The sequence below is a fragment of the Sinocyclocheilus grahami genome, unplaced genomic scaffold, assembly GCF_001515645.1.
Source record: "Sinocyclocheilus grahami isolate Dianchi unplaced genomic scaffold, SAMN03320097.WGS_v1.1 scaffold1171.1, whole genome shotgun sequence".
Classification (NCBI taxonomy): Eukaryota; Metazoa; Chordata; class Actinopteri; order Cypriniformes; family Cyprinidae; genus Sinocyclocheilus; species Sinocyclocheilus grahami.
In genome coordinates, this window is record NW_015506350.1 from 74636 (window position 1) to 101987 (window position 27352).

Below are 27352 nucleotides of genomic sequence, written 5' to 3' on the forward strand. Positions count from 1 at the left end.
ACACGAGTGTGTAGTGCTCGGCGGTATGACCACAAATTTATATCACGGTATTTTTCAAAAATATACCGGTTTCACGGTACATGACGGTATTTTTTTTTCATGCGTGACCGGGTGTTAATCATATTTTCTACTGATTGAGAGGAAATACTGCAGTATATTGACTTAGAATGCCATATTTTACTGTCATGATGAGTGAATATTGTCAAAAAATACCACACTAAATAGTGACTAAACACGACCACTTTTAATACATGTTAACCAGGAGTCACTCTCATTTATAATCACAGCATCGTCTGATAAAATCAGCATGCATCTACACTAAAGAGTGGCTATGCGGTGGTTTTGGCTAGATTACTTATTTGTCTCATGTAGCGCACTGCCTGTGTCTGAGTAACAAACTAAAAAAACAACAAACAAAAAAGTGCTTGTCAGTATGAATATTCGATGGAAAAAAGCCGCTAAAAGCATCTGAAAGTTGCTAAATCTAGTGCTAAAATCACGCTCGTGTGTGTGTGAGACGCGGGAGCTGATGGCAGGGGGCGCTGGATATTTGTGGCGGTCGATGTGGATATTGTGGATGAGTTCTTCTGTGTCATCACGTTCTATTAGTTCTACAGCTTCAGTTTCAGCACTTTCACGCTTAGTAACACATGCAGCTGTTCCCTCACCACAGTGCACCAGTGAAAAGGGACCCCTTTCAAACAGCGTCGCGTTCCCAACGTTGTTTAAGAGACATACACCGGTATTGTGGTATTTTAAAAATTCATATCAAAACAAAAATAAACACCGGTATTCGGTATGAACCGGTATACCGCCCAGCACTACGAGTGTGTTTAAACAATGACAATTTAAATTTTTGTGTGCACTATACCTTTATTTATATCCAAGTAAACTCACTGGTAGAGCAAACCAATTGGCTAGTCAGTTGTTGGACGACTAGTTGACAAAAACAACATAGCATTGTTGCATCAGGTTTAGCACACGCAAACACTGCTCACAATCTCTCTATAAAATAAATCCAGTGACAAGGTGAGTGACAAGGTGACAAGGTGAGTGACAAGGCAGAGGCGAACATCTGTAACAAATACAACATGAAAACAGAAGAACTAGGTGAACATATCTAGCATGCTATGACAACATGAGCAGCACACTTTGGAGGGAAAAAAAAAAAAAGTATAGTAAACTACTATAAGATCAGACAGTGTTCGCTCAATATGCATGAAGCAAACATGGAAATTTCGTGCTACCATGTGTCTTTGATTATTGATGGTTTTGCCATTACAGAACACTGGCAGCCTGAAAACAAGCCTGAGCAAAATGAGCAGCGAGTCCATATGGGGTGTGATACTGAAATCAATCTGGCAGTCAGTCATAAAGCCTCCCAGCAGAGGAGTGTGAGTGTGTGTGTGTGTGTGTGTGTGTCTGTGGGAATATTTACACACTCGACTCGCGTCACGTGGAGCGCATGTGTTCAGCGAAAATTTGCAAGCTCATCTGCCAGTCAGATCAGAGAGGGAAAGGGAAAAAAAAGTGGGAGTGGAACAAGACACACAAACACACATACTGAGAGACCGACTGGAGCATGACCAAGTATTCCCATAGAAATCTCACACTGGCTGCAGCCCCAAAGTCGGCGGTTTTGCACTTGAAACGGCGCCCACTGCTATATTTGGGCTGTGACCTGCTGGAGGAACCCCAGAGGGAGAGACAGGAGGAGGACGCTGATTCAGACTCCTGTTTTAACTGCCACACACACACACGCTCAGAGTCTGTATGACCCAGCTCCGGTCTCCTAACAGGAAACAATCCTCGACAGATTCGTGTTTATGTTGGCATGTGTGCGTCTAACAGGAGATTTCGGTGTATGTGGCCCATGAGGAAGGTGTTTATTACCCGAGAGTGTGGCATAAAGAGTGAGTGAGTGAGTGAGTGAGTGAGTGAGTGAGTGAGTGAGTGAGTGAGTGAGTGAGTGAGTGAGTGAGTGAGTGAGTGAGTCAGTCAGTCAGTCAGTCAGTCAGTCAGTCAGTCAGTCAGTCAGTCAGTCAGTCAGTCAGTCAGTCAGTCAGGAGAGAGAGAGAGAGAGAGAGAGAGAGAGACAGAGAGAGAGTGAGTGAGTGAGACCACAACATGATGCAATGGCACTTGGGCACATTGCGTCTTTTGCATGCTCAGCTTAGTTATTTTAAAAGTAGACACGACAAGTGCACTCAAAGAGAGGTCGAAAGCTCGGGCAAGATGGACTAACAGCTGATCATGGCTGTACAGGGTTTTTTTTATTACTATTTCTCATCTCCATAAATATATCAAGTAGTAGAGTTAAAGCAAGGACTGGAAATCCATTATCCTTAGCTGAAACTTCTTCGTCTTCATGGAGAACGCGGCTCATATTCAGCACTGGAGCACAAGCTCCCGAACACTTCTGAAAAGAGGAGAAAGTGACGCAGCCGGCGTTTTCCATGCGTTTCACACGTGACATGTGAACGGCCTCAAAATCGATTGTGGATGGTTTCATCATCTTGAGCGGATAAATAAAGTACAAGAGGATATTTGATCAAATAAATTAATACATTTATTGAATTAAACTCTTTAACTTCAATGTTACAATGTCAGTAGTACATGTAAATGACAGCAGTTTATGTAAATGAACACTTATTTGTTGGCAAAAGTCTGCCAGATGAAGCTAAATGTTTGTCTCACTTTTGTTGACTATTATATCTTGGTGCATGTAACATGGAGAAAGAGGAAGCATTGTTCATTTACATCTACTACTGACATAGCAACGATACAAAGCTGGCAGAAAATGTAAATGTTGTCTTGTAAATGTAAGAGCTAGAATGCTTGATTGTTGTGACCTTAATATTTAATCTGAAGAGCTCAAACTAACTGAGAAAACTGAGACATCCAATTAAACACAAAACACGGTGAGAGAGTTTCACTGATAAATGCGAGGCGAAAAAATCCCCTTTGAAGCCGAAGCTCATCACACTGACTCTCTTTTACTGTGGCTTCACTGCGCAATCATAAGACCAGTCATCTGACCGACAGCTGAGGGTGTATCTTAACCCCTTCTGTCCTGACAGGAGCGTCACATGAACCTGTCTGACCCCGTGCTCTCTAGAGGTCAGGAGCATACACTGTCTGACCAGAGCGATAATCACACTGCAGCAGGCGTTCACAGACAGACCCCGCAGACTTCCCTCTGTCTCTGGCTGAGCTTCAAAACAAATGCACAAATGTGCTTCTTAAAGCTGGAATACACAACATGACTTTTGCCCTGATTCACAGTCTGGAAAAGTTTGGTTGCAAAAACCCAGAATCAAGGCCCTGATATACTCTAAAAGTTTGAAACACGTGAGCAGCAGCAGTATACTGCTAGCGAACATCCCGACACCGCCCACTCTGATGAAAGTGAGGTTTATATTTAATATTTTTGTTGTCGAGTAGTCATTTGATCTCATATGTAAGAGCCTGCAATAATGCGGTTTGACCAGTGTGGCGCTGTAGCGCAAGACTGTATTTCACCCCTCCTGGATGCAATTCAATAGAACACACAGCGCTTCACACAGAGCTAACGGAAAAGAACCGAACCTGAAGCTGCTGAGCGACGTTTGGATGATTATATAAATATATACTGTGCACTTTCCTCTCAATAACTAAACAAACACATCAAAAACTGACAGCGGCGTGAAAGCAGCAGTTAAGAAAGCATCTGATTACAGCGATGTGGATGTTTGCACAAGCTCTGCAGTTCGGTACTCTAGTAAAGTCCAGTCAAGTCACGTTTATTTATATAGTACTTTATGTAATAGATAGCCTTAAATCAAGCAGCTTTACAGTATTAAAGGTGCAGTAGGAGATTTTGGAAAATGTTAAATTTAGCCTGATAGCACTGAAAGCGAACGTCCCACCCTCCCTGTAATCGCTGTCCAAAGCCACGCCCCCTGAACGCATATACGCTCACAGACCAGAGACAACATTACTACAATAGGCTACAGCAGCGGTTCCCAATTCCAGTCCTCGCACATTAATGTGTGCGAGACGTAAATTTAAGTAGTATTTATTTACAGAGGTATATTATGTCACATTTCTCTAGTAAGTTTCGTCTGTGTGTGAAGACACTGCGCAGCGCAAATTCGTGAATGAATGCTCCGAAGTGAAGTAAACTTCAACATATTTCTCCTACTCCGGGAGTAGGGAGCAATGAACACTGTGTAGGGATCATATCGATCGGAACACAGTTCATGCACGTAGCTCACTTCTAACGAGCTGGATATCTGAATCGGGTGTGAATCTAAGCGAAACATGCAAAATATGCAGAGCGGGTGCAGAATATGCAGAATTCCAGCGAGGACAGGAACTGGGAAGCGCTGGGCTACATCATGTGTCATTCACTGGTGAGAAAACTTTAAAAGTACTACAATACCAGAAAGGAAGATCGGGTTGTTGATGTTTGTCTGCCATCCTCGCTCTGCGTGCGTGAAAGCGCTGATGACGTATCCTGTCTGCGCGAACCGGGTACGCAGAGGTATGCTAATACGTACGTTGACAGGCAGGTACGAAAGCCAATTAAAACACTCAGACCGAGCGTTTTGATTGGACGAACATTTCTTGGTCCTACGCCTTCCACAGAACATATAAATACAGATAAATACATTTAGACCACTTAACTTAATGATTGCTATCGGGATGTGAAGAGACTTTCAACCAGCATAACGAAAAAATGTTTCTGAAGACAATCACCTATTGCACCTTTAAACATAAAAAAACAGATTCAGTGTCGCTTTCAGTTAGAATTACAACTTGATTTTCTGTTATAAATCACCTCTCCACTGTGGAGCTAGCTAATGATACAATCTTTTTATTAGTGGGGGAAAAAATATTATTTCATTAAAGTGATAGTTTGGTTTGCAGAGATCAAAACTTGATCTAGCTCAGGATTGTTTTGATTATCATAACCCTATACTGTATTTAAAGGGGTCATATGATGTTATTTCAATTTTTTCTTCCTCTTTGGAGTGTTACAAGCTCTTGGTGCATAAAGAAGACCTGTCTACGTCACGATGTGGGAAGATTTGCATAACGCCGCCCAAATGTTCACGAAAGAAAGAAGGCGTAACTTTTATTCTCGCTGTAGTATTGTTGTTGCAGCCATGTCGTGAAGGCGCTGTGTGCTTCGTTGTGAAAGCGAAACTACTTTGTTTGGTCTTCCAAAAGAGGACGATATCTGTTTCATCATGCCTAGAGCTGATCTGTGCTGGTCGCTGAGGAAATACATCAACTTAGTGCTGTGGATCGCCGGATCGGCTTTCACCGTGGACAAAGCGGAGTCCAGCCCGGGGTCGCCACATGTGGTTGCTGCAAGCCCACCGGCCTCCGCTCACTCTAGCCCTGCCATGTGTGCAGACTGTTTACTGATTCTGGGAGAGTAGACTGCAATGCCGGCTGTTCTGACTCACAGACTGTAAGTACGTTATTTATGCACTGGATGCAACAAATGCCTCGTTTGTAATGGGTTTTAATGTTTTTGTCTCATCGCTCCGGCCGGTACACAGCATCACAGTATGTGAGGGGCATAACATATCCGTCACACGCTTCAGGTATTCAGCCAATCAACGCACTGAATAGCTGGCCAATCACAGCACACCTCGCTTTTCAGACCGATGAGCTTTGTAAAAATCTACAGCCGGAGATTTGGCCGGATTTTGTTCAAAATGTCACATCAGTTCGTTCTTCGATTTCGCTTGAAGTCTGCAGATTTTGGTCAGTCAGAGCTGACATTTCACAGTAAATCACACAGTGAATAACAGGCACACACTGTAATGCTTTTATCTTCAGACTCGGAGTTCATCCTAGGGCTGAAAAAAATCGATTTATTGCGATTAATCCAAAATAGAAGTAGAAATATATATTACATATATTTATTTTGTGTGTGTATTTTGTATACAGATATACAGAGCACACATTATGTAAACACACACACAAAAAAAAACTTTATTTTGGAAGTGATTAATCGATTTTACAGCCCTAGTTCATTCAGTTGTTGAAGATCAAATGTATTTGATATGTTTAGTCGATTTCAGAACGCATTATTTTCAGTTGTCTTCTGAAAAAATAAAAATAAATAAAAAGCCTAAGCTGGTTTGCTGGCAAAGTTTTTATGTAACCTTTTACAAAGTATGATGCCTAGTGTTTGAAAATATGTGAAGATTTTGAACGTCTGTGTTCCAGTTTTAACACAGTGCTATCTGAAGGAGCTTCCATAATTGACAATGGTTTTACAGTAGTAATATTGTAATAATTATGCTATTTATGCAGAAACTAAGCTATTCTAGGTTATGCTAACATCTGCCAGTAGCAACAGCCAACTTCTACGAAGCAAAAAAACAAAAATGGTATTTGTTGACTTGTGAAACATTATAACAGTTCCCTGTTAGCTTAGCACAAACCTGCTAAATTACAGCCCCTGACAAGCCCTAGTTCATTCAGTTGTTGAAGATCAAATGTATTTGATATGTTTAGTCGATTTCAGAACGCATTATTTTCAGTTGTCTTCTGAAAAAATAAAAATAAATAAAAAGCCTAAGCTGGTTTGCTGGCAAAGTTTTTATGTAACCTTTTACAAAGTATGATGCCTAGTGTTTGAAAATATGTGAAGATTTTGAACGTCTGTGTTCCAGTTTTAACACAGTGCTATCTGAAGGAGCTTCCATAATTGACAATGGTTTTACAGTAGTAATATTGTAATAATTATGCTATTTATGCAGAAACTAAGCTATTCTAGGTTATGCTAACATCTGCCAGTAGCAACAGCCAACTTCTACGAAGCAAAAAAACACAAATGGTATTTGTTGACTTGTGAAACATTATAACAGTTCCCTGTTAGCTTAGCACAAACCTGCTAAATTACAGCCCCTGACAGCACATATAATTCTGCACATTCACAAATGTAGCCAAACACAATCATCCTAAAATAAAAATAAAAAATTTAAAAACGGACAAACAAAAAAAAAGCACTGAGTGTGCTCATGCCGTCTCTGTAAATACTGTGAGAGAGACTTTTCTGGTATCTGTGTGGCAGCCATTTTATGCTCAAACCAGCACCAGTGCTAGCCTGTCTGTCAGCTCTCAGAACAGAGAATACGGGGTCTATTTAAAACACTTTTGCTGTTCCAACAACATCTGCAGATGCAAATGACTTACTCAGTTACTCTATTTTATGTAACCTTTTACAAAGTATGATGCCTAGTGTTTGAAAATATGTGAAGATTTTGAACGTCTGTGTTCCAGTTTTAACACAGTGCTATCTGAAGGAGCTTCCATAATTGACAATGGTTTTACAGTAGTAATATTGTAATAATTATGCTATTTATGCAGAAACTAAGCTATTCTAGGTTATGCTAACATCTGCCAGTAGCAACAGCCAACTTCTACGAAGCAAAAAAACAAAAATGGTATTTGTTGACTTGTGAAACATTATAACAGTTCCCTGTTAGCTTAGCACAAACCTGCTAAATTACAGCCCCTGACAGCACATATAATTCTGCACATTCACAAATGTAGCCAAACACAATCATCCTAAAATAAAAATAAAAAATTTAAAAACGGACAAACAAAAAAAAAGCACTGAGTGTGCTCATGCCGTCTCTGTAAATACTGTGAGAGAGACTTTTCTGGTATCTGTGTGGCAGCCATTTTATGCTCAAACCAGCACCAGTGCTAGCCTGTCTGTCAGCTCTCAGAACAGAGAATACGGGGTCTATTTAAAACACTTTTGCTGTTCCAACAACATCTGCAGATGCAAATGACTTACTCAGTTACTCTAAAAAAATATATATATATGTTTCTATCATAAACCAGGCCAGTGAGTTGTGATGAATATCAACAGTCACTACGGCAGCCATGTTGTTTCACAGACACCACCACAGTGAGAAACTCAAACTCAGAGGGCTGGATTCGTTCACAAACTCTATCCTGAAGTGAGAAATACTGTCTGTGATGGTCATGATGAGGTGAGGGGAAATCCTGTCAGAGGTAAGACAGCGGTGAAACCCTGCGGTTCAGATTCTGTGTGACCCTCACCGGCTCGGGACGCCTTTCTCCTGTTCTCACACACACACACACACACATTCATCTGCTGCCAAAACAGCAGAATGAGGAAAAGCACAGCGGGAGGGTGGAAAGGAGGACAGGAAAACACACACGCACACGTGCGCGCAGCTGCATCTGTGAGGTTGCCATAGCAACTGTCTCCACGTGCTTGACACATTAGTGCAAAGTCAAGGCGCCCCTCCCCCCGCGCTGAGGTCACGGCGCGCAGGCGTTCACCGCCACGCATCTCACACACATCAATCAACAATTACCGCCGAAGCTAGCGCGACACACCGGGCCGGATGCGTTCACACGTATAGTACAGCCACTAATTCTTGCTCTTCACATCCAAATCAGAGCAGGATTTCGCGTGGAAGCGTCCCAGTGTAGTGAGCAGCGGCTGTGCAGATGTCAGCCATGAGGGGGAGCTACCAGCCCACTGACTGTGAGAGTGATGGCAGAGCAGAGGAGAGGAGCGGCCATTACTGCCTGCCTCTCGCCCCGACTGCTGCTGCTGATGTTAGGGTTAGGGATGTGAACAAAGGATGCAATCAGGCTCTGTGGATCCATCTTGGATTGGCATCCGCGGATCTTCCGGTCATATTCTAGAAAGCATTTATGGGTGGGCTCTTTGGACTTGTGTTAGTAAGCATCCTTCAACCTAGCAACCGCCCACACCACACTAGCAACCACCAAGCTATGGCAACCATCCACGGCATTGTGACGGTTTAATGGGCAAGCACCACTAACTATGGCTGTATAATAATAATAATAATAAACATTTAACAAAATAAGACAATACTATTGTAATATTTCACTGTGAAATAAATTTAGTAAGATAATATTTTACAATAATAAAAATAATTTAATTTACAGTACAACTGGCTGTGGCGTTTGCATGGGCAAGCACTACTAAACCCCAAAAAAAACTAATCTAGTTGCAATTAATGACACAAAAAGCAATTATGATAAAAAATATTAACAATAATAATAATTAAAATAAGACAATACTATTGTAATATTTCACTGTGAAATAAATTTAGTAAGATAATAATATTTTACAATAATAAAAATAATTTAATTTACAGTACAACTGGCTGTGGCGTTTGCATGGGCAAGCACTACTAAACCCCAAAAAAAACTAATCTAGTTGCAATTAATGACACAAATTGCAATTATGATAAAAAATATTAACAATAATAATAATTAAAATAAGACAATACTATTGCAATATTTCAATGTAAAATACATTTTATAAGATAATAATAATAACAAACATTATACAAAATAAGACAATACTATTGTTATTTCACTGTAAAATACATTTTATAAGATAATAATAATAATAATATATTTTACAGTACAACTGGCTGTGGCGTTTGCATGGGCAAGCACTACTAAACCAAAAAGACATAAATCTAGTTGCAATTAATGACACAAATTGCAATTATGATAAAAAATATTAACAATAATAATAATTAAAATAAGACAATACTATTGCAATATTTCAATGTAAAATACATTTTATAAGATAATAATAATAATAATATATTTTACAGTACAACTGGCTGTGGCGTTTGCATGGGCAAGCACTACTAAACCAAAAAGACATAAATCTAGTTGCAATAGTGATACAAATTGCAATTACAATAAAAATATATATATTATTATTAATAATTAATTTAATTAAAAGACAATACTATTGCAATATTTCACTGTAAAATAAAACCAAATAAAAACTAGCAAAACAAAAAATATATATGTGTAATTAATGATACAAATTGCACTTATGATTTAAAACAAACAGTAATAACAACAACAACAACCATTTATATTTACGGCGTAACTTATTTTAAAATATTAAAGCATCAAGTTTTTATTTCGGCGGACAGGGAGGCCATAACACTTCTCTTTTGTTGACAATGGCCGGCTTCTCATTACAAATTTGTAAAACCCAAGCTCAGAGCACATGTGGCTGTGAACCGATATGAGAAACTGAAAACCCCTGATAATGAGCTTCTCACATGTGCAGTGCCACGCTTCACTCTGAAACATGCAGCAAATGATACTAAATCAGGTTTTTTTTTACTCGCACTGTAAAAACTGTGTCAAGAAAGGATTTGAATAGAAAATAAGTGATTGGGTTTTATTTGAGCATTGTTGGAAACAGTTGATAACACTTCAGTCTGCGTTACTGCATCAGCTGAGCTCAAACAACAATGGCTAAGTTGAACTCTAAACTGAGGCTGTTAAACAGTGAAGACTTTCATGAAGGCTCTGTCTCAAGGTCACACGAGACTAGGGACCCTACCTAGGGCAATTTTCTCAACTCAGATGCTCAACAGATAAACTGGCTATTGCATTGCATCTCTTTTTTTTCAGCATTTTGTGCCAAGTTATGAATACTTCTATTAAATAATGCACTTCAGGACCACAGTGGTCCTATGTGAACGTCCCCTAATCTCCTCTGGAGTGCTGCCCCGAACTCAGTCACCATGAAGAGCGCTGACGCAAAATTGCTCTCTGATAAATCACAAATAAAATATTAAGTCCCCGTTTTGGCACATCTGAGTGTAGTCGTTAATGAATTTCAATCGGTGTGAAATGTTTCAGTAACACAAATATATATCAAGTCACAGAATTACAGTTTTCATGATTAATCACTTCTGAGTACTGATGCCCAGCCAGGACTGTCTGCACATAGCCAGAATGTTAATAAAAGAGAGGCCTGGAATATATAAATACTAGCGTGATTGAGACGGTTTGCACTGGTGCTGATCTCTCCTGTTTTAGTACCAAACACACGTGTGTCGTTACAGGTGTTTCTAACAAACTGTGGTCAGTGAAGGTGATAACAAAAAAACAGAAAGTTATATTTCTGGCAACTGTAAAGGCCCTTTCACACCAAAAGTGAAATGAAAAAGCCTCAGGCTGAAGGAAGTGCCTTTGCACCTCACTCCCGATTTCACGGCAACAGGAGAGGAGTCAGTGAATAAATGGGGGAAAAAAGTTAAAAAGTTACTTATTTGAAAAAGTAACTCTGATATTTCATTGTATATTTAAAAGTAATGTGTTACTTTACTAGTTACTTGAAAAAGTAATCCGATTAAGTAACTCACACGACTTGTAATGCACTGTCTCCGAGTATTCATGTCTGTACCAGATGGGATTCCCAGACTACCATAAATACTGACATGAAAAATAATGCTTGCAAAATTTCTAAATTTTATTCTGTGCCATGCGCTCAAGCACTCGCAGCTAGGCGTTTTCAGCAGAGCATCTGGCTCTGTAATAAACATAATATTTTTCCCTTGTTTTCTCCATAAACATCTGAAAATTTATGAAAGAAGAGTAGAAGTCATAAACCAAATTAACCAGCTCAGAGATCAATCACACCTCAAAATTTGATATAAAGTAGGGCTGCGACTAATGAATATTTTGATAACCGATTGATTATTCCCTTAATTAATCAGGTTAAAATGCGATTTTTATTTTCTGTATTTAATTAATAAATATATTACATCAAATCTAATTCATTGCTGATTACTTTCATTATCAATTACTTTAAATTACATAATAATTGATATCAATTTTAAAGTAATTTATAAGGGATAAACTACTCATTCGATGAAACGTTGCAAAATTAAACTACTGCAATATATTCAGGATTAAATATATTTCTGTCATGACAACTTTCGGAGAGATTGGCAAGGTAATGTACATGACAATGTTAATGTGTTTGGTCTTGGCGGAATAGATCTGCTGCGGCAGAGCAAGTACTGAGACTTGCTACTGCCAATACATCCACAACATGCTGCTGTGAGCATGTAAGAAATATTGCTGCTGCAAATATAACTTACATGAAATAACCCCATATAGCAAACATGAATCACCTCGTAGCAGATCTACACAGGTGGAGCTGGGGAAGGTGAAGGGTTTCTGAAGCAAGCTGCAACTGCTACAGCAAGCACTAGTCATATTTTTGAATGTTGAGCAGCGAGCTCATTGGCTACCGATACAGGAGAGAACCAATCAGCTGTGCCATGTGATAATGATGTGATTCGGTCAGACTGAGTTAGACCTATCGGACTGCGCCATCTAGAGTCTCATGCCAGAACTCTGTATTTTATTGGAAAAAATGTAAAAATATACCAACATAAGTGGTTTGACTGTAGGGAGATTGACAATTATCATGCCATTAATTTACAATGATTTATGGGACTGCTACTTTTGGCACAGTGTTTCCATAGTAACAGTGACCTCTCTGATTGGGGGATTTTTCGTCAGTATTATGGGTAATGGAGTTCTTCACTTGGAATTCTGCAATTTAGCACAGTTTAGCACTTTTTTCCCCCATAAAATTTCTTCAGCGAGTTGAAATCACACTGACTACAGGCTTTTACAGAAACGTACATCACTTAACCTCAGAGCTCCTGGCGTGTCTTAAACTCAATTTATCCATGGGGAAAATGAATGGGATTTTTCCAGAAGCCGACTGTTGCGCTATATGCCACGGTCACTCTCTCTAAAGAGTGATTGAATGTCTGTGATTGGATTTAAAAGTAAACCAATCAAAGCTGGAGCCGCCGAGCCAAAGACTGCCGAACGCTCTCCATGTCTTTTGGCATTTGTCATCGTTTTTTGCTTAACAATAATTACACTAGATCAAATATGTTCAAATGATTGTAACAAATAAGGGTTGCCACAAGTTAAAATTCCTTCGGTGACACGCTCCGAGCTGTAAATAAAAACATTTACTGACGTGCATCTGGACGGATCCAGCGTCTCTCTGGTGTTTGACGCCGGCGGGGAGGGGTTCGCCGTGTGACCGCATTGGGGGTCTATTGTGTGGGTCACAATAGTAGCGGGAACCACAGATGCTTCAGTGAGGGAGGCAGCCGCCCCGTCTGGGTGGAAACAGAGGGACGGAGAAGGGAGGAGAGGTGGATAACTGGGGGGCTGGGAGCCTGACACAGAAAAAAGGAAGGAAAAAAACAGCCTGTCTGCCTCCTCTTCTCCAGAGCAACGCCCCTCCCACAGCAGAGCGGCCCCAGAGTCAGAGCGCGGGGCCGCAGACATGAGTGCGCAAACCCTGCTGGAGCTGCAGCCCGAGCGTAAGAGACCAGAGAACTCAGATCTGAGAATCATAAGGGGTTTAAATGGGATTCTGGTTACAATTCCACTAAACCATTCCGATTCTCTAACTATTCTTTCACTGCTCAATTTGCTTTTTCTTTTCATGCTCCTTCGGTTTGGAATTAATTGCAAAATGTACTCAGATTCCACCTTTAAACACTTTTAAATGTAAAACCTGTAATTGTTGTTCTGGATTTTACTTTATTTAGTGACCATATATGAGTATTTGTAATAATTTTGTTTAATGATTTGTTTTATGTGAAACTTAATTTGCTGCCGTCTTGACATGGTCTATCTGGAAGAGGAGATTGTAATATCTCAATAGGATTTTCCTGGTTAAATGAGAGAGAGAGAGAGAGAGGGGGGGGCTGGAGGGCTGAGAGTGGGTGTGTGAACAAGAAAGCAAGTGACAGACAACGAAGGGAGGGAAGGAGAGCACGAAAAGACAAAAAAAACTACAAGTGAAACGTATTTGATGCATGAATCCTTGAAACATAAAGTGCAGCGAATGCAGTGAATACTGCAGCTCTTCTTGCATCCTGCTTGATTACACTAACGCAGAGGACGAGAGAAAAACGGTGTGTGCAACAGAGAGCGCATGAACAAGAGCAACGGCCCCTGAACCTGAATAAGCCATGCACACACAGGAAGACCCAGAATAGCAACAGGAAACACGCCCCAGACTCTGAATACTGCAACGGCACAGCCGTGCAAACCAGGCCGAGAGCTGCACTGAACCGCTGCCTTCTCAACAGCATTCAGATCACACAGAGACTGAAAAACTATCAGTTTACAAAAAAATCAGTTTACAGTTCAGAAGGGACAGTGTTATTCTAAGAGATTGCAGCAGAAATATACACTTATAAAATTAGATTGCATTTCCTTCTGAAGAAATTGTGGATAGTGCATGTTAACATGTAAAACACCACTACAATGCTAGTGTGTTCTGAATAACTGCCAGAGTGCTGTAAGTGCCAAGGTGAATCAAAAGTTTACAAACTAATAATAAGGCAGTATCACAATAAATACTGTGGCGATGGTATAAAGTGTCAATCAGAGATTTTATATCACAGTACGTAGCTGACATGCATCCTGTTTTAAAGAGTAATTAAGCACAATATGCTGTCAAAAAATCTCAACGCACGACGTTGAGTATTCATGCAAGCAGTCGACTGTCAATGTCACACTGAAACGTATACACTGGTAAAAACTGAAAGTATGTCAGTATATTAGATGAGTGCATTCGGTCTTAAAGTGACAGCAGCCTAATAAACCTGCTGCTGTCTGTGTCATTAATCAAACAACTTTTAAAAAATCCTATTGTAATAGGAACTTTCTTTAATAGGAATCAAATTATTATAATTTCAACAGTGAAGACTATGTAGTTTTTGTTTTACATTTGATTATTAAATTCTGTAGTATTTCTTGCTAAATGTTTAATAAATCTACTGTACTTGAAAAACAGCAATTCGTATCTTTGTTCTACTGTTTTTGTCCTGATGTAATTTGCTTGTTTTAAACAACAATAAAATAAACATTACTATATCATGATTTATATATTGTTATTGTGAAATAAAATTTCTAATATTGTGAAGTAAGATTTTGGTCATATCGCCCAACCCTACAACCATGAAACCTTTTCTAGTCCCATGATATGACTTAGAATCCTCCTGCGACAAAAATTTGACTTTATTCCTCACAAACCTGAGCTTATCTATTGCAATTCTGACTTTTTTCCACAATTGCAAATTTATATCCCAAATTTATGAGGGAAAAAAAGTCAAAGCAAAATGGTAAGTAAAAGTTGTGCAACATAAAATCTGAATTTTAAGATATAAAGTCTTTGAGAGAAGTCAGATTAGTATTATTATTATTTATTCTGTGATGGAAACAGGCTTCCATAGCACTCCTTTTCATACTTTTAGTAAAATACTATCACTTTTTCCTCAAACCACATTTTCTGAGGCATCATTCATGTAGCACAAACAGTGCAGGAATGAGCTACAGTTGTTGAAATCACTAACCCCAAGTATGCGTGAGTATAACTGCCATGCTTGCCTTAGCAAACACTATTAATAAATATAAAAGCTGCAGGAATAAAAAGAGAAGCATAAATACGCCACTCTCTGCAACCAGACAGCACAACAAAGAGAGAGTAAGAAAAACAGAAAACCGCAACAAGGACAAAGCTATTAGATGGGAAACTAAGTGAAAAGGAACAGGGCAGAAAGGGAGAGGAGAGATGGATGGAAAGAGTCGAGGACATCTGACAGTACTGGAGCACTTGGCACTGGCGCTCTGTCAGGGTGGGAGTGCTGGGGAGAAATGCGGGTGGTCTTGAAATTATGTCAGCCGCTGGGGTTCCTGTGTGAAAATGGCTCAGTGTCTCTCTCTCTTTCCAACACACTTTTCCTCTCTTCCCTTCCATTTCCTTCTTTCATCCTCAATATCCTGCCTCAATCCATCCTGACGCCCTCTTTCCCCACTAATCATCCATCTGCTTTCAACACAGTGTTACATACAAAACTCGATTTTTGCAGCAACTTACATAATTAATAACTAGTTTAAAATTACTTTAGTATCTCTTCCCAGTTTTCACTGTTATATGGTAGGGGGCGCTATTACGCATCTTCTGAAAGAGCATTGAATCCCTGGATCAAAACACGTCAAAGAAAAAACGCGATTGCATGTGTAAGCAGATGCACATGTAAAATAACGCGATTATCAAGCATTAAACAGCATATAAATCAAAATTTCCGAATGAAATGTCGACTGTGAAGCTTTGAGGGTGTTGATGGAAGCGATCGACTCATCTATGTTTTGATCGTTAGAGAGTCGATCCAGACGTAGTCTTTGACAAAAATGCATTTGTTTTTCAGTTTTTTGTTCAAATTGTTGCTTTTTTCATATTCAAATGAATGCATGAGGCTTGAATAAAACTGTTTTGTTTTCTTTAAAAGCAGAGGCTCTGTTCTTTTGATATTGCATGTTCAGATATTCACACAACAAAATATTCTGGGGGCCATGAAAATTTTGTGAAAATGATCAAAAATGCTGGCGACGGCTGGCAGGAAATGGGTTAAAGGGATAGTTCACCCAAAAAAGAAAATGACCCCATGATTTACTCACCCTCAAGCCATCCTAGGTGTATATGACTTTCCTCTTTCAGACGAATACAATCGGCGTTATATTAGAAAATGTCCTGGCTCTTCCAAGCTTTATAATGGCAGTGAACGGGTGTTGAGATTCTGAAGCCCAAAAAAGTGCATCCATCTATCATTAAAAGTGCTCCACACGGCTCCGGGGGGTTAATAAAGGCCTCCTGAATATTTTTACATATCAAAGACTGCACACGATTATGATAGTGTGATGCATCGCAATCTATTGAATTGTTACACACAAAATATTCCAGTCCCATTTTCTCTTAGCGTCTGTCTCGTATTCCCAATGGGCCGGGCCCCTCTGAGTCAGAATTACTACTCCATAAAACATTTCCACTGGGAGAAAGAGGGGAAAAACGAGCGAGTGTGTGACTAACATGTGACCTTCCCATCCAGGCCCGAGCACACTGACTAAATATACATCTCAGAAAAAGATGCCGCCAAAAGATTATGGACAAAGGTTTAAGTGACGATTCAAACGGAGCACTTACAGAGGATTTTGACTTGGAAAGAAAGAGTGTGAGAGAGAGATAATAGCAGTGGGGGAAGTGAGGGGCTGAGGGTGACGGACCCCTGAAGTCACGGCAGAGTTTAGCAGTACAGGGGGGGGGGGGGCGGATACTGCTTCGGATTAGCCGCACTTTGAGGAAGGGCCACAAAAGGCTGTTAGAAAGGAACTGGAGGAGATTAGAAGCGACTGGAGGGAGCGTTCATGTTCTCTCACACACAGAGAGGATATCTCACTTCCAGGGTGTCCCACAATTGAAAGCCCAGGCTACTGGAAATCTCCCCCCGTGCCAGATCTCGGTCGTTCGTATACGCAGACATAAACACCATTATCATCAACCAAATGGAAGAGGATTTGATTTGATCCTCGACTGATATGAACCGCACTGCATTGAGATTAATTTGGGAAATGAAAAAGAAAAAACAGAATTCAAAACTAATTAATCAGGATCACGGCAAAAGATGCCCAGTCTTTCGGCCGATGAAGACACAATCTGGGGAATCAGTTTTTTGGATTCAGATCCTCCCCAGAATTTGATCGGCTCCAGCTTTCTGTCGTTTTCCATCTTGGCGCGTATCAGCGTACATATGACAGAGACATTATGGTAAACCAGAGCGCGTCTACGGAGGACTATGCCAAATGGGTATTAAGTAAGACAAATGCAAGCTCTTGAAAAGCTGTCTGAAGGCAGAATCTTGCCAACAAAAACCCACAAGTCCAATTATTTTTTTGTTGTCAATATAATTGCCAATCACAGAATGTGGCTTCTCATTTACTTACATTTCACATAGTGAGAGGGGCCCTTCGAATATTGTGGACATTGGAGGGCCTTCAAGTCAAAAAGGTTGATGACCACTGCTTTAACATCTACAACTGAGCCAACATCAGTAGCAGACAGCAGTAACATGCAGCTATTATCAATTATTGCTCTATTAGTATTGCTCTGCATCACCAGGTCTGCTTGTATTGTAAAGGGGTTTTCACAACTGCGTTTTGAAGGCTAATCTCAACCTGGACTGACCAGTTACGGTTTAATCCATTAACAAGATTTTAGAAAAGTACTAGTAATATCAGTATCCCTGCACATTATACATGTATGTGTGTGGCCTCACTGACATCAGACCAAAGAGAAAATGGATTCATAGGTGAAGCAAGTTACATTTAAGATGATTAAAAAAATAGCATTTTATTCTTTGGAATAATGTAGGCTGATAAAGTAAACAGAAATTAATTCTGACTTCATGTCAAAGCACCAATTTAGCTTTACTGATAACATGCACAAAACAAAATGCTGCCTTTATAAATTCGGCTACAGCAGGCACTGCTGAATCAAACGGTCAGGAATGCTGTAAATATTGTTCAGAGGAGACGACACGACATACATGAGAACAAACAGTTCACAAAGCGCTGACAAAGTGTGCGGTTGCTAGACGTGTTCTTTCGTTGCGATGTGAAGCAACGATTATCAGGAAACCAGCTCAACCAGTCAAACGGGTCCCTATTCAGTCGCTGAAAAGTCTCTGTAGTTGGCAGCTTTAATCCACATCAACGTGCATGAAATTAGTCCTCAAAACCCAACAAATGAAGACTTGCCCTAAAAGACCCAAAAGTCTCACTAGGATATTTCCAGGAGGCGAAAGAACTATATTTTTGTATCAGGACTTAATCCTTGTAGACGCTAAAGCAGCAAGGAGTTCCATGTGTAGACCTTAAAACAAATAAACCATGTAACAATAAGAATAAGCCCAGTATTGCTTCTCAGCATGGTAGTACCATTAAGCTTCTAGTAGTTTTTGTTACACAGCTGGATAATGCGCTCGCAGGTCAGGTAGTGATTTGGAGGTGTTGTGCCTTTGGTGTCGGCCGGGCTAAAGTTAGCAGTAGGGGCTAATCTACCATGAGAGCAGAGCATGAGGGAGATATGTTAGTGGTAGAAGGGGGTCAATCGAGGGCTACATTACTGCCTTTCCCGCAGGCAACCGTGGGGATTCCTGGGATTGAATAAAATCTCAGCCAATCTCAGTCACAGGCTACATAAGAGCAAAATAAAGAAAGAAAGAAATAAGAGGAAAGCTGGATCCTGAATCCTGAGGGCATCCCCCACCGGCAGAGACTGAATGATCTCGGTTCACTCACGCCTCTTTTACCTTCTCCAGCCATCCAGCTCTCTATTAGACACCTCTCTCTCTCTCATTATCGCAATTCATTTGGAAATTTTGGAGACACTGTTGCTCTGAATGAGCTATTTGTATCTGCTAACCTATAAACATACACACACCATATCCTGAAAGTTTTTCACCCTGACAGATGATGTGCACACCTTGGGAGTTTTCACTGGGCTGGTTTCCAAAAGCAACTAATCTCGCATGGCCGACTTTTGGCGTCCATGCTTATCTTGGACTGGAAGTAACCTTGTGACCAACATGTAGCACGATATAAGGTTTATGCTGGGTAAATCAGAAAAGTCAGTACCACCACAATAACATTCAGGTGCAAAAATAAAAACCCTGCTTTCACAGAGTGATGCAATGTTCTGCAGAGTTTAGCTCTGTGTGCTCCAACACACTTCACACAGAACGCATTTTTCCATTTCAATGCGCTGCATTTCCATTGCTTTTCTTTGTAAACGCACTAAACAGACTTCTATGACCGTTGCGCTCACGTCTCATGTCTTTTGCAGCGCCTCACACATGACCGCCGCGTTTTTAAGACGCCGTGTCAAGTTTTCAGCTTTTACACGCAGCGTCGCTCATCATGTCAGTTCCAAAACAGTGGACCAATCAGAAGACCCCGGAGGCGGGGCAAGAGCTGTGAACTTTTGTTTACAGAAGCAAGTTGGCATGGAAATGTTTTATCTGATGGCAACATGGCGGAGGAGGCGTTCTGTGCTGCGCTTTTTAAAAAAAACATTCCTGAGCTCTGCTTCTCACACTTTTAGACGTGTTTTATGTGAACAGCACCTGTAAGTGTCTAGTAACCCTGAAGCCCATGATTAGCTCGTTCAGTTGTGTTTACATAGGACTGGAGCTAAACTCTGCAGGAGAAGGGACCTTTAGAAGCAGGACTGGACACCATGAATTAGGAACGTAGTTTACGGTTTCTACTACCTGCCCCAAAACTCACGAATCTTAGATTCAAACGAAACTTTTACTCTCCCAATCCCTGTATAGCAGTATTTCCAAACCCTGTTCGTAGAGTAGGGCCCTATGATTTCCATGATGTGGAAAACGCGTACTGAATCGTGGAATCCAGTCATAAAAATGGAATTTACTGTGTAACGCAGAATGTCACAATTTGCCAAATTTTGGACTAATAAATCAAAAGTAGGTCACTTCACTTGAATCAGATTGCAAAAAGGACTTGTGTCTGTGAATATTAAACCGCAAAAAGACTTTAAATATGAGTCCTGCATGTTCTGCGTGTCTGTGTGAATGAATGGCGCAGACTACACACATCCTGAAGCGTGCCATCTCACTAAACGAGGACATGAATATATGAATGTAGTCTCCAAAACTTGAAAGAAACTTGTGAAACAAATATATTACTTACATTATTATTAAAACGGAATAATCTCTTAGCACTTAGTTTGGCAAAAAATTAAGGGTTTAATTTTCATTGGATTACAAGAAAAAATTTATTCACGCTTTATGCCTTCATTTGATTACCAGAAAAAAAAAAATAAAACAAAACGTATTTCATAGGACCCTAAAATGTATTAACTTTTAATAAATTGCTGTTAACTTGTATAAGTTTCATGATTTCAAGACATGCTTTTTGATCAATAAACTTTAATTTAATCATTAAAATGGAGTACAGAAAAATAAAAATGGTGGGGGAAAAAATGGAATCCAGAAAAAATTTCAATGGAAAAAACTGAATTTGGGGGAAAAAACGGATTTCATAGGGCCCTAGTGGAGGCACCCGAACAGTACACATTTTCCATTTCAGCTCTTGGAGTCTGAACTGAAGAGCTGATGTTTGATTAGGAAGAGTTTGAAAGTGTGCAGTGTTAGAGTGGACCTCCAGGAACAGGGCTGTGAAACACTTCTGGATAGTTTTATCTATGACTACAGTCGTCCAGCCAATTACTATCCTAAAGAAAAAGACAGTCGCCCAGTGATTTGAGACACAAGTGGAGACTGGATAAGTTTTTATATGCTGCCTGTGATAGTCAACTAAAGACATTCCGTTGAACATCCAAAGCACATTGCATAGAGTCAATGCTTGTAAAGAATGAGTTACCACTACAAAAGTGATTTCCTCGTCAGAACAGCTTAATCTTTAAGCACCTTAAACCATTTTGAAAGCTAGCACGGCATGAGGTTAGTCTGGTTTGAAAGCCTCATGGGACTCACAGGCAGGCTGGAGGGTCGTCCCTGCATGGTCTCCTCTGGACCGCCCTTCACGGACCCCATGGGCTGATTGGAGGAAGGAGCTGAAGACTGAGAGCTGAAGGAGTCTTGAGACAGCTCCTGAGGAATAAAGTCAGGACAACTAAATGTAGAAAGCACTTCTGAAAGGGCAACAAAGATAGCGTTCATCGACGCAACTCCAAGTAAGTGAAACGCTGTTAAAACCCGCCATATTGATTTTGGTTTTTACCTGAGGTGGCGGAGGAAAGCGCTGGAAGGGTGACTGCTGCTGCTGAGACTGCAGTGGAGGGGTTTGGGAGTAAGGTGAGGGCTGACCCTGTCCTGAAGCTTGCTGGGATGACGCAGGGGGCGCCGAGACGGGCGGCTGCGATTGTGGCGGGCCCTGTGGCTGTTGTGAGGGCCCCTGCTGCTGAGGAGGCTGCCCTGGACCGGAAGGTGGTTGAGCGTATCCGGGCTGCGACCCCTGCTGGCCCTGAGACGGACCCTGTGACTGAGGGGGACCCTGGGACTGGGGGAAGGCTGGCTGTCCTGACTGTGGCTGTGGAGTCTGGGAATATGGAGGCTGGCCCTGAGGGGGAACGTGGGGAACCTGAGGGGGAACGTAAGGGGGCCCACTCTGGCCATGGGGAGGACCAGGGGGTTGCTGGGAGTAAGGGGGCTGAGAGGCCGCTCCAGTGGAGGGCTGCTGGGGGTAAGGGGGCTGAGAGGCCGCTCCACTGGAGGGCTGCTGGGGGTATGGAGACTGCTGGGGGCCTCCGTGAGGTGAAGGGCCCTGTTGTCCGTAGTAGCCACCTTGGTTCTGAGCATAACCACTGGGGCCATGCTGTCCAAAGCCAATCTATAGAGAAAAAAAACACAGCGGGAACCAAAGAGTGCATCAATTAAAAAGCAAACAATCATTTTGCAATGTAGAGCTATAAACTGGAGACACTGATATATCGGTGATCATTTGTAATTGTTGGCGTGTGCTTAAATTCCTGATCACAATGCATGCAAATCAGAGCTGGTTATTGGCACCGATTTGCTGATCTGATTCAGATTCACAGATTACCGATTTCACATTGATCATATATATAAAATGCTGATCATATTTGATATTCAACACGATTTTTCTAAAGTGATGTCTAGATAATCAAGTAAACCTAGTTAGTCCAAAAGTGTTCGTTCTGTAATATTACGAACAATAAAAAAGTTATTCTTAGCTTTATTTTAACAGTATTTATCTAGATTTGTAATGAGGAGCATGTTATAAATAATATTATCAACTACACACAAAACATGAAGTTCTTTCTTCATGCCAAATTATTTTTTTTTTAAAGCACTAAAAATCTTTCAGAATAAAGTGTTTAGTTAGTTTAGCAGTATTATTTGTACTAAAAGTAGCAGTTCCCTAGCTTCTAAACATTATTTACATTTTTTTTTTTATTAAATCATTATTGTTTGTTTGCATGTTTTCATGATTTCAAAAGTTCTGATTAAAGTGTTTTCCACTCAAGCTTTTGTCATGTGTGCGCGGAGAGGAAAGCACAGCACAGGGAACTGCTTGGAAATTGTAACCCGCAACACTTTCAGTGAAAGGGGTGAACTGACACTCAGTTTAGAGCCAGCGTAACCCATAAATAAAACTGAAACAGATGAGTGTAAGAGGTGCAGGCCCAGTCCGCAACCAGCAACACAGCAGACTCATTACAAACACAAAAACTTCACTGGCTATTTCAAGCATCCACTGGAAATATATAATAAGAAGCCCTGGTGCAATGTTTTTATTGTTAATATTCAAAAATGAACACAAAAGCGCAGTGGCATAATTGTAGTGGATTGTTTGTTGCTGTGTTCTAGGTTTACTTCTGTATTTTGGTATATCCTTAAATTTTGTACAGCACTTTGGCCCAACAGCTGTTGTTTTTAAATGTGCTTTATAAATAAATATGACTGACTGACTGACGAAAGGCCAATGTAAATTCATAATCAGTTATGGGTCATAATATTTTCATGTTTATTGGTATCAGCAAAAATTTGTATTATAATGATGAGAATCAAGTTGGCAAGGGAGCGTATTAAAACAGGAGTTAATGTAAGTACATTGTGAGATGTGTTCATTCACACTCTGAAACGGCTCACAATAGCAGCAAAGAGACATATTTTAGGTTTCAGGAGGACAGAGGTCAGTGTTTTCTACAGAGCTCTTATCCATCTGAAGGACCGGTGTGCACACAGGCTTTCAGGGAAACGCTTGCATTTCATTACTTTCAGTCAGCATTCAAAAAAATGTGACCTTGCTGGAGAGTGTACCGTGTGACACAAAAGCCTGATGGTGACAAGCTGGGCACTTTCCCTCTCAAGGAGAAAGGAAATATAAAAATGGGGAAGAAAAACGTGGAAGGAAGGAGGAGAAAAAAAAAAAGGGGGGGGGGGGGGGGGGGGGGGACCCTCTGACAGGGAGGTTTAATAAAAACAACCTGAAGTGCATGCTCTATGCCAGTCTACAAATGGATGGCACACCAGTGCATCTGCTTACTCGACAAGCACAATGAGGCACCCGGCGCAGACAACAGGATGAAGAAAGACAGGCACTTGAAGACCGCCACACACAAACCTTCAGACGTGCGAGGAAATCCCCACGTGACAAACCTGAGCCTCGCTGTGACCTCATAACAACCTTCTTTGAAAGCACAGATGAAAAGACCCATGAGCTCATGCTGCAATGATCAAGAACGTCTTAAGAGCATCAGAAGCCTTCAGGTTCAAGCGGAGACTGAAAAACAAAAATCTGGCAGCAGAGGAAAAGGTCTGCCCACTATATAAACGAACAGAATGGCTGGGCCTGAATTCTACTGTATGGAGCTAAAATGGTCTCAATTTTTTTTCTACCATTTTGAATAATGTACCAAATAGCTTCTGGCTCTTATTGACCTCCATAGTAGAAAATTGTCACTTGAAGTCGTACCTTCATCTCAGAGTGAACATTTCTGACAACTGAGTTTTATTTTTTTTCTACCATTTTGAATAATGTACCAAATAGCTTCTGGCCCTTATTGACCTCCATAGTAGAAAATTGTCACTTGAAGTCGTACCTTCATCTCAGAGTGAACATTTCTGACAACTGAGTTTTGAAACACTGTACAACAGGGCACTCCGTATTCTGGGAAGTTTGTGTGCATTGGGAATCATATTTTTTCAAATAAAGCCAGGGTAACACTCATTTTACATACAGCACACCATGAAAATGACATGAATATGACAGTGGGCAAATGCATAAAGCGCAGCATGATTTGAAATCATGATTTTAATGTTTAAAGCATTCAGTTTGCACGGACCGAAAGTCATGCAGCGAACACGCGATCATGCAGGTCACATGCACACTTCAAGATCTCACAGCTGGAGTCGACTAAGTTTGCAAGGTTTGTGAAATTAAATTTCCATTAGCCATTCAAAGATTTGTTTAAATTATATAAATGCGTATTTGCTGAATGCTGACGGCAAACGAGAAAGTATAATGTTTGCCTTTCTATTACTAATAATAAAATGCAATCGGTATAATACTTTGGATACATTTTAATTCCTTTGTTTAACCGTTCTATCTGATTATTAGACAGACTTCTGTCCGTATTAGACAGAACTGTTAACGACGACGGCGAACAAGAGCGAGAATGTCAGCACCGTCAAAATAAAAGTCCCACCTCGAACGCATCGGCCAAACAGAAAAACTTATCAGCCGATGCCGATAATTGAAAAATGCCAAATGTCGACCAATATATCGGCCTTGCCGTTATATCGGTCGACCACTAATTTTGTCGACATGTGGGACTTTATTTTGACAGATCTTATTTCTCCTGTTCTCCATCTCCATTAGTTTATTTTCTCTGTTTAAAAGTTCTGACGAATAAATTATTACACAGAACTTTTAAACAAAGTTAGTAAGGGCTATACAGATAGCGTTTGCTTTTGTTATTATTATCAGAAAGGCAAACACTACAATACTTACTCATCTACTGTCAATACACATTTCATCTGAACAAGTCTTTGGATATCTAATAATCGTTTAATTTTATTAACCCTGCAAACTTTTCAAAATCCAGCTGTCATTTTTAACAGTTTTTTTATTTGTGAAAAACACTATAAAAGAACTACAGAATCAAGAAGTTGCCATCTTAAGAAAAAAAAATAAAAGTAAAAAAAAACTTTACAGATTTTTTTACAGATGAAGTTCATTTTTTATATTTGTTAATTTTCAAATTATACAATTTAGTAAATATATAGTAAATTACTAAAATATAGATTTAATTTCAGCAAGTGTTATGCATGTGCTTTTACCATCTTTAAATGAAATATTGTGATAACTTTCACCATTGTTAAAAAATTTGGGGTCAGTAAGATTTGTTTTTTAAAATAGTTTCTTCTGCTCATCAAGACTGCATTTATTTGATCAAAAAACAACAAAAAACAGTAGTATTATGAAATATTACAATTTAAAATAAATTAAAATAAAATAAAAAGACTAATATGCTAAGAAAAGATTTCTATTTTGAATAAATGCTGTTCTTTTCACTGGTTTATTCACCAAAGAATCCTGAAAACACTATCACAGTTTCAAAAAAAAATATTATGCAGCACAATAGTTTCTGACATTGATGATAATAATAAGTCCTCATATTAGAATGATTTCTGAAGGATCATGTGACACTGAAGACTGGAGTAATGATGCTGAAAATACAGCTTTGATCACAGCAATAAATTATATTTTGAAGTATATCAAGATAGAAAACCATTATTTTAACTTTTAATAATTTCACAATATCACTCTTCTGTATTTGTTTCCATATTTTTGATCATATAAATGCAGCCTTGATGAGCAGAAGAAACGTATTTTTTTTAAAAACACACACATTAAAAATCTTACTGTGTATATCGATTTTATATTGGCCATCGTCTCTCTAAATTGCTCTCAGAATCAGATGCCCAAAAAAAAAAAAAAAAAAAAAAAAAAAAAAAAAAAAAACATTAATACGCTGAACTGACCTGTTGTCCGTACTGTATTCCGCTCATGCTTCCGGGAGTGCGGCCCTGCATGCTTATAGGATACCTCTGGGGTCCCGGGGCCCCGTAACCCTGTCCTGGGTAAGGAGGACCCTGCTGGGAGCCAGGGGGAGGCCCCTGCTGCTGAGAGTAGGGGTTTCCACCACCATAATGCTGCCCTCGAATTTTCCCCACCTGGTCCATGGGGCCTGGAGGCTAAAAGAGACAAAGAGAACGACAGTAAGCACTAATAATTCAGCGGCACGGTACAAAATCAGCTGGTGCCATACAGGAGGAGAAATTACTGTGGTACGTTTCATTGAGCCGACTGAACGCCGAGCATTCGAGTCATTCATTTTCTGAAAGCATTCACTTAGGCATCTCTGGTTAAGATGAAGTCAATGCTGATCAATATCAAGAGAGGCTTGTTTCCGCTGTTAAGACTGAAAACAATCACAATGCCATATAACAGAGAATTAGCCGGAGCACAGCAAAGGCACACCAGCCCAAATCAAAAATAGATCCGTATGCTTCAAACACGGTGCCAGTGAAGGGAGGGGAAACTGGCAGTGAATGAATGAGAGAATGAAAGCAGCGGTTCAGTCTGCCAGGGGCTGGAGATTGGATGAGCGGTCAACTTCCCTTTGAAAACAGACAAGAGGAAACAAGAGAGATCAGAATAAAGTCTTTGGGACTGCGGGACTGGAAGACGGTGCGTGGGAATTACACAAAGATGACAGGGGCGGAAACTGAGATCATAAACTAGAGATGCACCGATTGCAATTTTCTTGGCAGATTCCAATTTTTTTGTTAGTGTGAAACCGATTTTTGCCGATTCCGATTTTCTTTCTAAGAACTATTATTGACAGCATATACAAACAAAAATCTACTTTTCTTTAACGCAAAGTTTTATTTTCATAAAAAAGCATAAGTAAAAAGTCAGTAATAAAATAAGAATGGCAAACAACAGCACAAATAAATGCAATAGAATAAAGAGAGCTATGAAACTTAACCTGAAGTTTTTCAGGTTAAGTAAGCTTTTATTCAGTTAAGAAATACTACACATCCTG

General features: G+C 40.1%; 1 protein-coding gene across 1 annotated transcript in view; it reads right to left on the minus strand.

Annotated features, from left to right (window-relative positions):
- Positions 1 to 27352, minus strand: part of LOC107567583 (AT-rich interactive domain-containing protein 1A-like) — a 77938-nt gene that overhangs the window by 22303 nt on the left and 28283 nt on the right. The window contains exons 3-5 of the mRNA XM_016253280.1: positions 26286 to 26498; positions 21496 to 22104; positions 21249 to 21365 (exon numbers count right to left, since the gene is read on the minus strand). Coding sequence (XP_016108766.1) covers positions 21249 to 21365; positions 21496 to 22104; positions 26286 to 26498 — 939 coding nt within the window. The remainder of the gene's footprint in view (positions 1 to 21248; positions 21366 to 21495; positions 22105 to 26285; positions 26499 to 27352) is intronic.